The sequence below is a fragment of the Taeniopygia guttata genome, chromosome 1, assembly GCF_048771995.1.
Source record: "Taeniopygia guttata chromosome 1, bTaeGut7.mat, whole genome shotgun sequence".
NCBI lineage: Eukaryota > Metazoa > Chordata > Aves > Passeriformes > Estrildidae > Taeniopygia > Taeniopygia guttata.
The window spans coordinates 4,930,164-4,948,389 of record NC_133024.1 but is presented as its reverse complement, the minus strand read 5'-3'; the positions used below and the strand labels follow the sequence as shown (position 1 = coordinate 4,948,389).

Sequence of the window (18,226 nt, the reverse complement as noted above, 5' to 3'; positions counted from 1 at the left end):
TTCCTTTTGTGCTCCTTCTACCTTATCCCTGTAAATAGACATTATCTCTTCAGCCCTGCGGCAGGCTGGAACAGAGACACCACATTTAAAATGCATTTAGGCACCCTCTTCGTGAGAGAAAAGTTGCAAAGAGAAAAAGGCATCCATGGGAAGAGGAGACTAGGGAAGATCTCCCTTTCCCTGCTCCCCCCAGGAAACATGGACCAATCTTCAAACACACTGTGTGTATTTTTCATTTATTTCCTCTAGTAATTTAGTTCAGAAAAGGAGCTGCTATGGCTTGTATAACACATGCCAATTTTGAAATACCAGGCATCTTCTCAAGAGGCTGCAGATGGACTGTAATGAAAACAAACCCAATCACACACGACCTTAAAACTTGGCCTGAGTGATGCCTGAAGCTCGGCGTGGGACCAGCTCACCCTCCTCCCCTCCCCTGGCCATCACCATCTTGCACATCTGAGAATGAGGAGTACTTTTTGACAAGTTCCTTTTGAAAGTCATCCCTTCCCACCTTAATATCTTGGTCTTCTAAATCCTTACTCAATCTCACTTCCTGTGGACCCTTGGCTGGCGGGTTCACAGTCATGGCTGTCGTCCATCTCGGGATAAACAGCCTGCAATACACATTTTCCTTTCCTCAGAAGGAAAAAAAAAATCATTCACGACCTTTACATATTTCTCATCCCTAGATGGGATAAAAAGTTGAACTCTGATGTAAAATAAGATTAGATGAAGAAGTCACACCTCCCTGTCCCTTGAAAGGATTTCAGCTCAAGGAAAATGTTTTACGTGGCAAATCTGTAATTAATTCAACTTTGTTTTGATGCTACCTGTTCATTTAATGTAATTCTTATAAAATTAATTTCCAAATAATCTTCACCAATTTTTTTCCTTGCAAAACAGAAAGGCACAACAAAGAGGTCATTTTCAAGGCACGAGTATGTCAAAATCCATACAAATCCACAAAATCTTCATTTCCACTAAGATGACATTTTCTTTCAGAAACTTGTTTCAATACATGCTTTTTCCTAGCTATTCTTAGTGACTTATAAACATCTTCACTTGCTAATTAATGCTCCACTGCTGAATTGGTGATAAAGGCCAGCCTGGTGTTCCCACCACAGAGCTGTCAGATATGTGCCATTGTAGAGCAGTCCAGACACTGAGGTCAGAGGATACAGGACATTAACTGTCATAAAACATCAGGGGACAGAAAGACTCACTCAGCTGTCTTATCTACTGATCCAGTTACATGCTGATGCAGAATCACAGAATCATTGAGGCTGTAAAAGCCCTCTAAAATCATCAAGTCCGCAGCACTGCCAAGCCCACCACTAACCCTTTTCCTCAGCTGCCACATTCCCACATGCATGTATAGTTTATCTTGTCTGCATCTGGGTCATTTCATTTCAGCAAGATCTTCTCTCCATTGAACCATAATGGTCCAAATACAAGTATGTACACTGCATTAAAAGGAAGGCATCCCAAAATAGGCCAAGCACATACTCCTTGCCACTTGCCTGAGCCTCCACCATGAATTAACAAAAAGAGCAAAGAAGAATTATGACAACTATCTAAAGAAAGGTAAACCAGCCAGAGAGGTTGAAATCCAGCCATTGCAGCCACCTAACAAAAATCAGGAAAATTCTGGAAACATACACTTTTTTTGGCTGTTGATGGTTCAGCTCTAGAGAGATCAGATGGGTCTGCACACCTAGAGATGCTCAGATTGTTGAAATGTTGAATTAGTTGGTCTTGGAGGAAATTAAACAGATGGTGGGAAGAGAAAGGCGTGTCTGCTGCCTGTGAAAGGTGACAGTATGCTGCCCAGTGGAGGTTGGGCTTGACCATAATGACCTTAAATCCCCAATATTAATGCAATAAAGAAATTCCTCTGCAGAGTCATAAGCAACACAAACACACCTGGACCTTTAATATGCAGTAGAAGAAAAAAAAATTAAATATCATCTTTGCAGTTTTGGGGTGTTTTTTTTAAGGCAATCTGAGAATGCTGGTTCTAACTGGGTTAACATTTGCCTACTTAGGGAAGCCTTAGAGTAACTACTCTTCTAATCAGCAGTGACTGCAAGAAATTACTGAGACTCAACACAGTATAAAGCAGCTGTTTGGTCCTTACAAGTTGCTGTGGAGGTAAGCTGCTCAGGGAATTTTTAAATGTATCTTGTGCCTGATTGTGTAATGGAAAATGTGTTAGCAAGCCCTGTCTTAGCCACAGCCATCATTAACAGGGTTAGGAATTGGTAAACCATATTGTATGTTAGAGATGTGCTTTACCTGCATGTACATGTCACCTCCTTGACTGCCCCTTACTCATACACGTTCCCCTCTTGCCCTTTCCTCTTTGGGGTCAGAGTACAGTGAGTACCCACTGCAGAAATCCTCACCTGTCCTGGGTCCCATGTGACCCCACTTTTTCATTCTTCATGCAGAAATCAGGTGAGCTCTGCAGGTAAATCAGCTCTGTCTCTTTAACTGGCCTGATATCAATGTCCTTCGGCACAAGGTATTTGCGTGTGCCCATGGGCCGGTGAACAACCTTGGTGGCAGATAAATATTTGGTTTTGAGGTCCAGTGCAATGTCTCGCAATTCTTGAAGGCCTTTCCAACAGGTCTTGATAGAGCATGACCCAGAAACTCCATGGCACTTACATTTCATTTCAAGAGAGGCTTTCAAGACCTGCAAAAAGGAATGCAGAAGTTGGGAAATGACCTTCTCTTACAGCCAAACATCCCACAAGCTTGCTAATGAAGGTACTTCTTAGCAGGAACTGCTATAGAAAAGTATTACTGTTCTCATTTCTGCACAGGCAGTCTCGAGTAGCTACTTTGAAAGCGAATGAGATCCTACAGCTCTTCGGTGATCACTGTCAGTCCAGGACTACTTTCACAAGGGCTCCTTTGTGGCCAGAAGACAGAAGAGTATTTTTAATTTTGATTAGATATCTATACTGGGCTGCATTTCCACTCTCTAAATTCCTAAGGAGATGAATATCAAAACATTCCATAAATAGATAATTAACATCAATTTCAACCTCCAGCAGCTATGGGCTTTGGTAAGAGAGATGTCATGGCTTTGTTGAATTCAGTGCACTCTCCCACTGCCTTTCTGCTGGTCATGGGGCCAAAACAGCCTTTTACTTTGATTCTGTACTATTCCCATTTCAGTGGGACATGGCAGGATGCTGCCAGGAAGGGCTGAATGCACCAGCCATAGCAACGCAATATCCCAAACAAAAAATTGCCCTTTGCAATTGAAACAAAAAATCAAGACATTGCAAAAATAAAATAAAATCTAAAAAAAAAAACCTCAAACCCCAAGCAAACAAACCAAATAGTGTGGGAATAGAGGGAAAAAAAGGAGCCAGAGAGGGATGGTTGTGCTCTGCAAAGGTGGACTCAGCCTGTAGCTACACAGCAAGCTCCCAATGAGCTCAGCATGCTCCAGGTTTGTCTGCACAGGCAGCCGTGGAAAGACCAAGCTGTGCATGAGGAGCAGTCTATGGAATCACTGGAGCCTCAGAGATGAGTGCAGGGGTCAGTTTTATAGCAGTTTTCAGTTGTATGGAGGGCTGCTATAGGGATTTGCACACCAGGGGCTGCATATGGTAAATATTATCCCTCCACTGGATGCAAGCTGTGGCAAACAGCTTGTGCCAGATATGATAATAATCACTAGCATAACAGTTTAAAAAGGAAAAAAAAAATCCTTCCTCCTTCCTGCAGGGATGGCTGGAGGCAACTGCTGCTGGATGCATCTGGCAGATGATAATCCTCCACATTTACACAGCACTTCACCCGCACAATGCCCTTGGCAGAGCACAATGGGACCCATCCCCACACACCTCCTGGGGTAGGCAGAGCCAGAGCCAACACTGACTGTGCAACAGGTAGCAATGAGACATCCCACCCACGGTTAAACAGGGCTAATAATAGCATTTGGGACACCCTGAACCACAGGGTGAGTTGTACAGCTACAATTTTCAGCAGGCTAAAGGACTTCAGAGCAATCTTTGAGAAACCTGCTCCTTTTGCTAGCTGATAGAGACACTGAACCTCACCAAGTGACCAACACTACAGATGATTGTACAAGTACAATAACTCTTGTGGATTTGTTACCTGTCTCCCTACTTCACTGTTGTGCAGATGCATCAGTTTATTGGCTTGTGATCCTGATTTTTTCATCTTCATGGGAGCATCTGAAAATTTGGACCCCATGATAAGACCATAGTTGAGGTTGTCTGCACATCCTCCCCATCGATACCCAGGTCCAGGTGTCTCACCTGGGATGGGACCACAGGAACAGCCAGGGAGGTCCCCGGTGGTGCAGGCTCTGGCAATGGTGTGGCTGATGGCAGCAGCAGAGAGGGCATATACAAATGCTGACTCCCTTGTGCCTGAAAGAGACAAGAACACCATCTCAGCCTCCTGGGCCAGATAAACACTCCCAAAAAAAAGACTCACACTGTCTGTGTCCCACAGAGCAGCCAACACACCAAATCACTGCAGCTGAGATGTCCCATGGCACCACTAGTTTGGAGCATATCTAAGTGAACTCTTCAACATAAGACAAAATCCCAGCAGGGCAAGGAGTCACATGGATTTAGGCATCTTGTTCATTGTGGTGTGATTTGCTCTTGGAGCGTGTGGTTAAGCCCTCCTGTGGACTCTCCTGCCTTCTTTTGCTCCTGTGCTTGTCCCACGACTCCCAGTGGGATGAGCAGACCAGAATGGTGGTCTGCTTTCTAAGAGCTGTGGTAGACAAGGTCTTGGATCCAAGAGCTTCTGGGCATGACTGGCACCGTAATGATGAATGTGGTCTCAGAGAACAGGACAAGTGGGCTTTGTAGTCCCTCCATGCTCCCAGGAGCAAGACCCTTCCTGTCTCCAGCACACACACACACACACACACAGAGGCTGACTCTACAGACTCTACTGAGCCAGCAGTGATGTTTACCTCTCTCTAAGTCCAGCAGGTAGTTAGGAGCCAACTCTATTGAAGAGCAGTTCCACCGCATGTCTGAAAAGGTTTTACGGCACGTCTTTATCACTTCCCGCGCTGCCTGAATAATGGTCTGCATCAGCTCCAGGTTGCTGCGGCACAGCTGCACCTGAGAAACCACCAGGCCTTCAAGCTGCTTGCAGTGCTGGGTTTGATTCAGGGCCAAAGCCAAAGAAGTCTTGGACAGAGCTCTGAGAAGACAAGCACATGCAAAAAAGCATTAAAACACAGTCTAGTCGCCTATGTTCACCTGACTTAATTAAAGCTTTATGTAAATAGGTGCTTAGATAAAGCTGGTGAGAAAGATGAGCAACTATGAAAAGTAATTTATCCCGTATAAAGTACACGTTTAACCCTTTGGCAGTGTGCAATTCTCTCCCTTATTGAGGGGAGTCTGCACACAGCTCCAGGGTATATGTCAAGTCAACTGCATGTGTAAATCCTATGGGGAAGGTTGTTTGCTGAAGAGTGAAGAGCACAGACCTCCCAACAGAGTGAAAAATGACCCATCAGTTGCATGATAATAGAAATCTGGATCCTCCAAGACTGTGGCATTTGGGGAAAAAAAGCAACGTTGGTGCTATCAGTATTTTGTATTCAGCATCTGTCTCACACACTCTCAAAGGATTATGCTAAATGTCATGTAATTAATTATGGAGAAAAACCCCTGCAAGGCCTAGGGAAAAAATCATCAAATTTGCAAAACATATGCTTTCACTTAGAGTTAATACCAAGGTCCTCTACTGATCCAATCATTGTTGCAGATAGATAAGTCTGTTTCACTAGTCTCCAAAAACCGCAGTGCAAAAGCTCAGTGGGACTATGTGCAGAGAGAGTACCACAGTCAAATCTGAGAAGGGATCCATGAATACCAGCACATATGTTAACATAGAAGAAAAGAACAATATCCCACAGTGGTGGTTCTTCTACTGTCCAATTGCCAACTTTTCCAGGTTAAAAAAGAACAAAGGCTGACATGCATCTTGCATGCTGTACTCTTCTTCCCTGAGCACCCACAACGATCAGCAGAAACCTCTTTGTATCTTTTTGGCTTTCTTAGGGTAGTCATAAAAGTTATGCATTCCCATAAAACAACTTTCTAGCAGGCTGAATCAATAATCTGATGGCATCTGATCCTGGCAACACAACTGTAACACATATTTCCTTCTGTCCTTGTTAAATGTATTGGCTTTCAAATTCATCCCAAGCCATCTTGGTTAGTTTGGCTTATTAGCAAACACATTTTGGGGCGCATTTCACTTTATTACTGTAATATCCACATTCTTCAGAAGTTAAATGAGATGGAAACAGAACTAAAATTGAGCCCTAACAAAATCTGGAGGTATTTAATCCTCGCTGGGGATGAATAGGCCTGCACTGACAAATTCCCAGGTGACTGGGAGTTTGGCATTTCTGGCACTAGATAAACAGCGGCAAACTTGGAAGGGAAACCACCGTTCTGCCAGCTATATAAATATATACTTCATACTTGTATTTAACAGGTCTGTTAAACATACTGCAAGCAGAAGTCATTGCTAGTGAATTTCAAGAGAAAGGAAAAAGTGGTGGACTTGGCAGTGTTAAGTTATTGGTTGGACTCAATGATCACACATGTCTTTTCCAACCTAAATGATTCTATGATTTAATAATCAGAAATTCTGCCCTGCAGTTCATCTCGTTCCCAAACCTACTGGTGTTCATACAAGGTTCCTTGTTTGGAGAGGGGCCCCTCCAGAAGGCAACTGATCCTGCCTTAGATGTGAACCTGAGCTAGCGGAGGAAAAACTTGTAGGTGATATCCTGGGTGTTCAGATATCTCAGAGAGATCATGTCCCTGAAGGTAGAGACATGTCTCTGAACAGTATGACTGTCACCTGACTGCAAACCCCTACAGTGTGGACCTCACAGTAGTCCTTCAGGATCCTTTAGCTCATGGAAAGCAAAAAGCCATATCTAGGAAGTAGTTAGCCTTTAGTGCTTTTGAGACCTATAGTGAGATACCATCAAGACTTAAAAGTGCTCATTTTCTGTTCCATATAGGAAATCCAGATATTGAGCAGGGACCCAGACATCTGAATGGTATAAACACAGAGCTTGAATGAAATATGAGCACTTGACACCAGGTATCTGTGAAAATTTATCCCAGAAATCCTATCAGCAACTCCCAGGAATGAGCTGAAACACAAATCAGGCAAGAGGCCAAAGCAGCTCATCAGTAATAGAGTATAAATGATAAAAACTCCAGCACAGCACATCCCAGCAGGAAGGGAAGCAGGCAAGGTGTGGTAGGAGCAGTGAGAGAACTTCACAGCCTGAGCTTCAGGCAAATGAGGAACATTCCAAGTCTCTGAGAGAAGCTGTACTATGAGGCAGCAGATCAGTTTTCTAATCAGACATGTTGAGCATCACTTGAGAGCCCTTGGAATGTTTTGGCTGGCCCTCCAGAAGGATGCATATATCTCCTAGGTCCTACACTATATTTTCTGATCCTTTATAGAGGTCTTCAGCCTCTTTAAAGGACCTGGAAGGCCATATTGAGGTACCCCTATCTCACTTGTTACAGACAAGTCATGAATAGCATGAATAGCTATTACAGGTAGGGATGAAAGCAAAATTCAGACTGAAACTCATCCTCAGTGTGAAAAAAACAGGATGTGATGCAATGAGACTGCATTATTACAGATGGCTTGAAGTGATCACCATTAGAGAAGCAGTTTTATATGCAACAAGAAAACAATTTACTTCATGGAAGAGGGAAAATACCTTCTGATTGGTAAGAACTCAGTAAATGGTAAAAATGGCTGTCATAGAACGAGCTGAGCTCCAAGAAACCTACCATGAATAAAACTGCAAAATGCAGGAAGGTGTTTTTTGAGCATCTCCAGGCCTGAACTTCATGTCTTTGCCTATGAGAACCTATAATTGGAAACATCTCCAAGCATTGGGAGGAAAAATTAAAAGGTAATGGAGATGGAAAAGAAAACTCAGTTACTGTAGTCACTTGCTGAGACTGAAACTTACATCTGTAAATCACAGATCAGGAATGTGAGAGGTCTATTAGGTCATTTATTCCATCCCCTGACAACCTAGGTTTGCCCAGTCTTTGTCCTACAATTAGGAATATCTTCTCCACTCCATGTCATTCTAAAATTTCTAAATTCTGTCAGCATCAGGGGATGGATACCCACTGCCCAACACCATTATTGGGAAAACAATAACTATTTGTGGAAAGAAAAACATCCCACAGTAGAGGCTGGTCCATGGTAAGACTTGGTGGTGGGTCTCTGACCTGTCTTCATGCAGTCTCCATTGATCACCAGCACTGGGAGGGAAACTGGAGCCAATGGGGCATTGCCAGCCTTAAAATCCAGCCCTCAAGGGCATAATTACAAGAACATCATTCATTCCTCAACCTGGGAAAAAATCCCTGGCAAACATCTTTCTGTGGATGAACACCCTTCATCTGAAAAGGGGATTTTACCTGCTTTCACCTTGGAAATGCTGTTTTTCACTGTTTCATCCTGATAACACTCTCACTTAATACTCCTGCCCCATCCTTCAATCTACAGACAACCAAGGGGTGGTTGTTTCAGGGTTTTTAAAAATACATGCATTTGATCCATCCCTTTAAATAAACAGGGTCTAAACCAAACATCTCCTGATCTATATATAACACAGCAGATCCTTATAGTGAAGTTCTGGATACTGACAGAAAACCATGAACATAATTACAGACGAAATATGCATAGATGGATCGTGACATTTATTATCTCAGGCAGTTATTAAATTAATTTGAAAAATTAATGCTCTGCAGTGTTAAGTCCTTTGAGAGGTAAGGGCCCATTCCTGCATGTTTGGGACCCATGAGAGGACTATTCATAGAAAGTGCAGGTTAGGAAGAAGCACCTTCAGATGTCAGCAGATATCAATGAAAGATATATTATCATATATTATTTGGTTTACAAGGTACCCTGTGAGTAGGTCACTGCTCCTGGTCAAGCCAAAGGGAGAAAAACTCCTTCAGTTGTGCAGCAAAGCATTGGTGTCCTTTGAAACACCCTTGAAGGGTGGAAGAATCTTCTCCCTGAAGGCATCTCCCCACCCTCCCTTGTGTGACACAATCACAAAGGGACTGATGGTGAAACCGTGAACTTCTACTCCAAATTACCAGCTTTGCTTTCTGAAAAGGCATTCTTTTTAATGCCTATTCCTAAACTCCTTAATCTTGCAGGGATGTGGGTGACACAAAAAGATTTAGACAAAATTACGTGGCTGTGGAGAGTGAAGTATGTGGTAAACATTAATAAAGAGAGGCAGAGATTGAGGGTTCTTTTTGTATTTGATCTCATTGAAGGTTTTTAATCTGCAGAAGCCTCATTTTCTCAGGTTTTCCTCTGGAAAAAGCTTGCAGGGATGTTATAATAACATTGTCTAAGCTTCTGGTAGTCAAAGGCAGCCCATGCCCCTGCCACTCTGCCATGCATCAGTTCCAGTCTGGGAACCACAAGTCCTGGGAAAGACACCATATCCCCTGGTAAATGCTTCCCCTGTTTCTGCAAGTGCTTTTTAAACAGAGAAGCAGGATTTATATGATTAAAAAAATAATAAAAAAGAAAGAAAGAAGAGGAAGAGGGAGAGAAGTGTATGTGTGGGGAAACCAACTCTGAACTAAAAGCTTAAAATAAGAGTTGTTTTCAGATATGGTGCCAAATGCAGTGCTGGCAATAGTGGGCACAAGGCTGTTGACTTCATGCCCAAGCTTGAACGAAGTCAATGCCAGCAGTGAGTTGGCTCACTGAGTGCTGAGGAAGGCCATGGAGCCTTGTCAACTTTTCCTGAACTGCCTATGGAGCGAAGAGCAAACTTCAAAGATATGGTACTCCCCTTTCCTCACGCCCAGCCTACTCCCCTCCTGCCATCCCCATCCTGCAGTTCTTTCACAGCAGCTCATCTAGCAGTCCCTTGCCAGGCAGACAGTCTCCTCAGAGGCGCCCGTGTCTCCACGTCCCAGCTCCCTCCCACTGCTTATTGAAGGAGACAAGCAGGAGCTGCCAGAAGCACAAAATCTTTCCATTTTCTCCCCTGCTTTTTGCTGGCTGCAGAAGGGCTGCTCAAGGTTGGTGGGCTGGGGGACATCCTATGTTCACCAAAAGGTGTGGTTAAGCTGCCTTTTGCTTCTGAAGGGCTGCAGTTCAACCATAGGAATTGTGCAGCAGTCGCTGGGAATGGAGCTCAGCTGGGGATTGCTCCAGAGCACGTGAGACATAATTGGGTCACCACAATGGGGACAGGCAGAGACTTCCTGAAGTGACCAAGCTCTACCTAAAAGTGATGGCATTCCTAATGGCAGCACTTGCCATCCTGGGCATATTCTCCAAGCCATGAAAAAAAAAAAAACAACAAAAAAAAAACCCAACAAACCAAACAAAACAAAGAAAAAAAAACAAAACAAAAAAATTCCCAACAAACAAACAAACAAACACCATCAAAACAAAACCCAAGCCAAACAAACCCAAAAAAACCTAGCCCAAACCACTTGCTGTGTTTGGCTTATTTACAACCACATAGAAGGAGACATTCAGTACAGAGGGACAGAGGAAATACCAATCCCTGTGGAGGCAGGGGTGCCTCAGAAGCTACTCTGTGCCTGGACATCCCAACATCTGCACACCTTTGGGGCATGCACATCTGGCTGCAGCTCCATCTGTTTTTCAGTTCTACCCAAATAAGTTGCTCTAGCACCTCCTTGGTCAAACCCAAGCTCTCCTGGGAAAGCTATGGGGGAAGGTGATAGAATTACTAGATGCATTGGCCCTAAGAGATATCTCATGGAAACCAATGGCCCTAAGAGATATCTCATGGAAACCACCTTCCCAGCCACTGTGACAGAACAACACTGAGCACCACAAAGTGATGCAACCTCCCCACATACCTGCTTTGCTGTAAGGGTGGGAAAGTGTTTGCAAAAATAAGACACAAGGTCTCATATACGTTGCTGAGAAAGGCTGTATCCCCACAACAATCCTGATCCAGCAAAGATCTGGAACCATACTCTGGAACCATACTCTGGTTTTATACCTGAGTAGCTCTCTAGAGCTTAGATGAAAGAGCACAATGTAAGAATTTTTTCCAGCAAGAGAAATGGATACAAGAGCAAGAGCATGTGTACAAGATGCTGACTATCCACACACCATGGATGTTTGGTGGGGCCCAGCATCAACTTCAACAGGTGGAGATTTGGACCACAGAACTCATAAAAATAAGCCAAGCAAAATAAAATAAATAATTTCTTTTTTTTTACCTTCTCCCTGCTTTTAATGATTTTCAGGGCATATTTGTGTTATTGAGAAGTCCTAAATGGCTGACAATTGTTTTTCTTCTTCCCCTCCCCCTGCAATTACAGCACACACAGAATCAAAATTAAATTTCCTATCACCTTTCATATCAGTCACTCGCTCATCTCCAGGCTGGTGAAACCCACCTCCTTATCTCTCCCCTCCCCTCTAAAATCCTCTTTGAAGTTCTCCTCTGGCACCACGTGTACAAAAATTTTGCAGCCTGCAGACTGGTGAGAAAATCCCACAACTGAAAACATCACATAGCACTTTCTTCCTTCTTCATCCCATTCTTATTCCCCACCTCTCTGTTCACGAGCAAGAGAAGGAAGGAGCAGATTTCAATTGTATGGCACCCAGAATATGAGTCCAGAGCTGGGATAAGCAGGTTTGAGGTATTACTTGGTATTTGGTACTCTGTTTGCAAGAACTTACCCATGCAGTTTCTAAGGACAGTCCCTGAGCCCCAAGAAAAGAGAGTGATGGGGAGTGGGGAAAATTAGCCTGTGTTTCTGTAGGAAAATAAGGGTGGGTAAATGAGGAGAAACAGCAAACTGAAGAAAAAACAAACATTATTTTGTGAATTTCCAGCTACCATCATCCCAGTTGCAAAGTGCTGTGGACAGAGAGTGCAGGTCTCTGCCAGGTTTTAAACAGGTGTGAGGGGAGCTCAGTGTTGCATCTGCATGCCATTCATGCTTCAAATACCACTTTAATCCTAGCTTTCATCTTTTGCACTCACTTTTTGATAGGGGGGATATTTCTGCGGGGAAGTAGAGGAGCAGCAACTGTGGTGTCTTGCCTCCAGCTGCTTCTCCCCACACTCACCCCCCCGAAAACAACCCTTGCAGCTTAACCACTTAGCAGCCAAAAAGCTGCTTTTGACAGCAAAGCCATTAGGGACCTTTCCCTGCCTCCCAGCATTTTTCATGTCTGTGGCTTGTCACCATACTATCAGATTCCTTCTGGAGCTCATCTCCCCTCTGCCCTTCAAAGGAACCCAAGCCCTTCACTCATGATTAAGCATCATGCCTAAGTGGGACACCAATGCCAAGCATATGGATAAGTCCCTCCAGTCAGTCATGGTTCTACACATAAAAGCCCTGATGAATCAGGGTGCCACCAAACAGCTTTATTTCTGTGCTGCAGAGAAATAAATGTTGCAAAGGACATGAGCATGTTGCTAAATGTCCTTCAGAAAGGAGATGCCTGCCTTTCCTGGTGCTGGATATAGGCAGAGCTGAGACCCTAAATAGTGGAGGAAGTTGGCAGAAACAAGTGGCTGGGTTATGTAATTGAGATCTTGCTGACTACTACAAGATGTAAAGCCAAGATAGGGAAGAGCAAACCAGATCCTTACTCTCCTCTACTTCCAAGATGGTCCTTAGAGTATGGAGACAGCAGATGAAAGATTATGGAATGGCTTGGAAGAAACCTTAAAAATCATCTAGTTCCTATCTTCCTGCCATAGGCAAGCATGCCACCTTGAAAGATGCCCTAAAGTAGGTGACTATTCCTCCCACTTGACCATGTGCATTTAAACACCCTATGGAGAGATTCGCTATGCTTCTCTTTATGGATATAAAAGACAGATGTGTGGCCTCTGGCAGCTCCCTGCAGTACACAGCACTGCCAGAGGCTCTCACTTGCATTTCTGTTTGATATCTCTGTTTGCAGAAGATGAGTTGCCATCTGGAAGATCCTCTCTTCCCTGACTGCATGATGGAGAGTAAAAACACTGGCTCCAACCAATAGCCCAGGGTAGAAGATTCTGGAAGAACGGGATGGGGAGCCAAGTGATGGACAAGGTATCAGGGAGGGGAGAGGGGAGTGACAAAGCATTTTCAGGGAGATTGGCACTGAGGGAAAACTCAATGGAAATGGTGGGAAAACTCAATGGAAACAGTGGGAAAACTCAGGGTGGAACTATTGGGAGAAAATAAGGGTGGAAGGGCAAACCATTACAGAACTGTTACAGAAATATAAAAACACAATACAACATACATATATATCTATATAACACATATATTATTGTGCCTTTTTTTACTACCAAAGATGCTCATTTGAGGCAAACCCATATTCCCTTATTTATTTTGTGCCCAGCTCCAAACCCAAGTAGAAAAGACAGATCACTTATCAAGGTCAGGAAACCAAATTGGCTTTGGAGTGGCCTGTTTGTTTATTTTGCAGCAAGCAACTAACTGATTGCTTGTTTAAGCAAAGAAATGAGATGGTGGTGTTTTCACTTTGGAGTACGTTACCTCCAAGGAAACTCAACCCTGATTTGACCACAGTCCTTGGTATTTCTTTACCCTCCTCCCTCCTCCTCACCTCATTTTTAACACCCTTCACAAAATCCAAAGGTTAAAAGGTCCATGTTATCTGTCAAGCATCCTTTGTGGTTGGAGATGGGCAGCATTAGCTCATCTGCCATCCCCACTTCTCAGTTCCTACTCAGCACAACCAGTGGTCCTGGTGGGAGAGTTTCCCAGCATAGCAGGAGCTAATGCTAGAACCTTCATGAGCCACTTAATGAATGCTCATGTGAGCATTCAAGTGTGTGCCTTTCCCTTGGTATCAATGAGGAGAAAAAAAAAAAACCCAAATAAGCCTAAATCATGCATATTTTAGAAAGAAAATGGAGACATTGTTAGCAAAAGCCCGTAGTACACACACTTGACATCAATCAATGCCTGAAGAATTGCAGTGCTTGCTGCTCTTTAAGCAGTTTACAGCATGCCTCAAGCAGCAGTTGTACAAACAGGTAAGAGACCAGCAATTTCTACAAAAACATTAAAAATGCAGAGATAGAGCCAGATACTTACATCCATTTTATCCCATAGCAAAGCCCTGTCTGCAGAATCAACAACAGAAAACCAGCTAAGAAAAATCGCAGACTTGGCTTCATTTTCTCCACCTTCTCCTGACAGCCAAAGGAAATCAGCTTCTCCAAAGAATTTTTTTTTTCTAAAAAAGGAGTTTTCTTAATATTTTGTGCAATGTATTTTCCTTCAGTTTGGGTATTGATTGTTCTTGGAGATAAAGATCCTGAAAAGAGAAAGAGCTACGGTTAACTCTGAAGTTTAGCAAGCCACTGTGACAGAGAAATCGATTATCCAAACTGCAAAGGAGTGGCTTATGAATCATGAAGAGGTTTGGTTTATCCCTTCTCAGTCCCCTCCCTTGCCAAGTCTTGATACAACCTTTGGAGTCAACAGACAGAGAAACCGTATGGGTTGAATTACACAGAGTTACAGTCTGATTGTGTGTTTCCATTTAACCCTGCACATGGCAAGACTTCATTCACTGCTTCACTTTAGTGGGTTTTTTTTTTTTTTTTTCTTCTCCTCTCCAAAAACTTTGTGCAACTGCTTAGGAAGAAGAAGAAAAAAGATAGATCTTTATATTAGCTCAAATCTTCAACTATTCATCTTTCCTCTCTCCAGATTTCTTTTTCCTCTCTCTTTTTCTGCAGAGAAGACAAATAACAAAAACTGCTTTTCCCTACTTAATGCAGGTGTCCTTGCCCTGCAGATGTTTCTCTCTGATCTGTTACAATAAATGTGTTTTGCTCTTTACCTCTTGCTTTTCTTCTCACCTCATTAACTCTGCCTCTCACTTCTTCCAAGTCCTTGGCACCTGGAGCTCACGGAAAAGGCTGCAACTTTGTAAACATAAAATCCCATTTTTGTCTCCAGGAAGCAGCAACAAAAAAGCTCTCAAGGATATCCCCACACCCCTTTTCTTTCTGGGTTGGGTTTTTTTTTTTTTTTCCCCTTCTTCAGGCCAAACAGATAAACAAACCAGATGCAGGACTTTAATCCTTAGAGGGATCCTCTCTGTCTCCAGGGCATGGCTTGCTTATTTTAGCAGCAGTATTAATAGCAGTAAATGGGTTTCCCTTCAGTTATTCACTTCAGACACTGCTCTGGGCTGCTTTTTGTGGTCTTTACAGCGGCTTCCCATCCCATGAGAAAGACAATAGTAAAATAAACAGAAAAACCTGCCCACCACATTGCATCTCTGGAGTCTGACAACACATTGCATAGCACACTGCCATACCCAAACTATAACTGTGCATTCCCCTGTAAAACCCCATCAAAGAGGTTTGGGAAGAGAGTGGGAATGGTTGGAACAGTCAGCTTCACTTTGGGAAACCTCTTACCCTGGAAAAAGGGTATCCAACCTGATCCCCAGCTCTGGATTTGACCAGCTGCAACTCTCTGCCTAAATATTCTCATTTAGGGAACAATTGGGTTGGGGGTAATGAATATTTCTGAGTGTTTTCTCTGCCATCTGCAGCATATATTTCTGTTCAGGCTGCTTTTTGGCTGTCCCAATCCCAGTGCCTGGCATGAAGGGTTACTAGAAAAGTGCTATTATTACAAAGGATTTTAATAACCTCTAGGGGCAAGTTCCTGTCTTCCTTGAAGTCCAAGATAAAACTGACTGCCTACAAGGGAGGCAGGTTTTCATTGCCATGGATTGTTTTTTTTTTAATGTCCACTTGGATTTGGGTTTGATGCATCCCTTGAAGGCAGTGCTCTCATGAGCATCCAGGCATACATGCTTCTTGTTCCAGAGTATTTCTGTATCTTTTAATCTTTGGGAGCCCTTTTCTTCCCACTGCTCTACAAGCACACTGGAAACTTTCAACCCTTAATCCTGCCCATGCCTTTCAGTGTCTATTTAGATATTTCAGACCCCTTATCTCATCCCTGTGAACTGCTGGACAACATAAGAGTCGGGTGTAAAATGTCTCAGATGGTCTAAAATGCTCTCACTAAACCTGACCAGCCAACACCATTACTACTCTCCCCCCCGACTTGAAAAAGTCACAGTTTGGGGTTTTTTCAACCCCAGGAGTGGAAGAGAAATGATCTAATTCCTCCATACCTACCCAAAGAACTGCAAGTTTTGCATGCAGTTGCACCCCTTTTATTTGGAGAGGTAATAATGCCTTTTTCCACTCAGTCCAACACAGATTACATTTGCAAGAGCAATTTGCAAGGAGACGGGTGGGACACACTTTGGAGCAGATGTGATCTTTACAGCTCTGGCGAGCTCTGGGTCAGTGATCAAACCAACAGCAAGTGGCCTGTGGACTCCTAAAAACAGGAGCTGCTTTTAACTCAAAGCTCTCTTTTCTCTTCACCTCAAGGCTGTTTGCAGCCAGCCGCACTCTGGCACACAGAAAACACTCCCATCAAACACTTCCAAGACTCTGGACTCAGGGATAGGAGCAGGCAATTTTAACTGTACATAAAAGTGTGAGTATTCAGCTCACATTTTTCCAGTTTTCCCATCCAAGAAACAAAGACTCTCCTGCCAGCCTGCAACTCTCTCCAAGAGCACAGCAGCCTGGTTTAGGGGTAGCACATCCCCAGATGACCTGCAGTGAGGAGTGGGAGCAGAGAAAAGGAATAGAGAGTGGTGGAGCTGATTCCAGCAGAAGGGTCTCACCACTTTCTTGCTGCCTTCTGGATCTTCCTTCTCCCCTGCAGCCCCTGGATGTCCCCACTAACCTGCAGCTTCTCGGACTACTCTCTCCTCTGCAGCTCCTTGCATTTGCAGTTTCATGTCCCTCCTCTGCCATCAGCCCCTGGGTTTCCAGTCTCCCTTCCAACTCGGGCGTCTCATCGGGCACGGGTCTCTCCACCCTCTGGTTCTTCCTCCCCCCTCTGGGTCCTCCCCTCTCTCCTGCACTCACACTTCCCCATGCCGGGTGTCAGGTCTCTTAATTCAGCCTCCGAGTCTCCTCCTTCCCGGTTTCCCCCGGGTATCCCCTCTTCCTTGCAGTCTCCAAGCCTTGCATTCCCTCGCTTCTCCCTGCCTCATGCACCCTCCCGGGTCTCCCTTTTCCTCGCATTCCTCCGGGTCTCCCTTCTCCCTCGCAGTCTCTGCCATCTCCTCGGTCTGCTTTGCAGCCTCTAAGAATTCCCTCTCCGTCGAACCCCCCGGCGTCTTCGTACTCCCACGCATCCTCCGGGACGCATCCTCTCTCCTCGGGATTCTGCCCACGCCTCGCAAAGCCCTGTTCTTGGCCAGCCCCGCACCTTCGGCGTTTCGAGGGGCTCCACCGAGCCGCTGTCCCCTTCCCACCTCTCCCGACAGCGGCTCCACACCCCTGCGCTCCGCACTTACCTCCACCCGGGGAGCGGGACCGCTCTGGCGGGGCGGCCCCCGGAGCCGCCTTATATGCGGCCCCTCTGCTTTCATATGCGGAGTGATGTCAGCTCGGATTAGCATAACAAAAGGCTCCGCGCCCCGCGGATGCCCCGGCGGGCAGCCCCGGGCCCCGCGGGGCTCCGCGCATCTCCCCTCCCGCACCGCATCCCGCCACATCCCGCGGGATGCGGGGCCGGCCGAGGGGAACGGGACTGGCCGCGACCCCCGGGACACACCGGAGGGACTCAGCGGTGTTATTCTAATGAGCGGTTAATGATTAACAGTGATTAGCAAGGAAAACAGCGAGTTCGTGCTTTCGCCGGAATTTCGGCGTTCCTGGAGGCGCTCGGCGCTCGGAGCTGTGACCGCTGCCCCGGGAAAGGACAAGGATATTTGTCAGGGAGGTTTGGTCCTGGCTCATGTCGTACCTCACCACGTCCTGCTGTCAGCCTGCAGGCTCCACAGCTTCTTCTCTGATCTGTATAATCGGCGCAAAGAGCAGATGTTGAGGTCTGGCTTTTGCTTTCAGGTCGGGTGCGGGATTGGAGGCTTGGTGATTGCCTGGTATCGAAAGAGAAAGAGGGAGGAAAAGAAAAAAGCAAAAAGAAAAGGAAAGAAAAATAAAAAAATAGGAAAAGAAAAGGAAGAAATAGGAAAAGGAAAAAATAGGAAAGGAAAGGAAAAAGGAAAGGAAAAAGGA

The 18,226-nt window shown here is 44.7% G+C and overlaps 1 protein-coding gene across 1 annotated transcript in view; it reads right to left on the bottom strand.

The window, feature by feature from the left end:
• WNT11 (Wnt family member 11) overlaps window positions 1-17,971 on the bottom strand; it is a 32,849-nt gene extending 14,878 nt beyond the window's left edge. The window contains 7 exon segments of the mRNA XM_072921773.1: window positions 2,409-2,701; window positions 4,141-4,418; window positions 4,979-5,214; window positions 14,184-14,406; window positions 17,503-17,565; window positions 17,568-17,617; window positions 17,619-17,971. Coding sequence (XP_072777874.1) covers window positions 2,409-2,701; window positions 4,141-4,418; window positions 4,979-5,214; window positions 14,184-14,406; window positions 17,503-17,565; window positions 17,568-17,617; window positions 17,619-17,674 — 1,199 coding nt within the window. The 5' untranslated portion in view covers window positions 17,675-17,971.
• Between the last annotated feature and the right edge of the window lie 255 nt (window positions 17,972-18,226).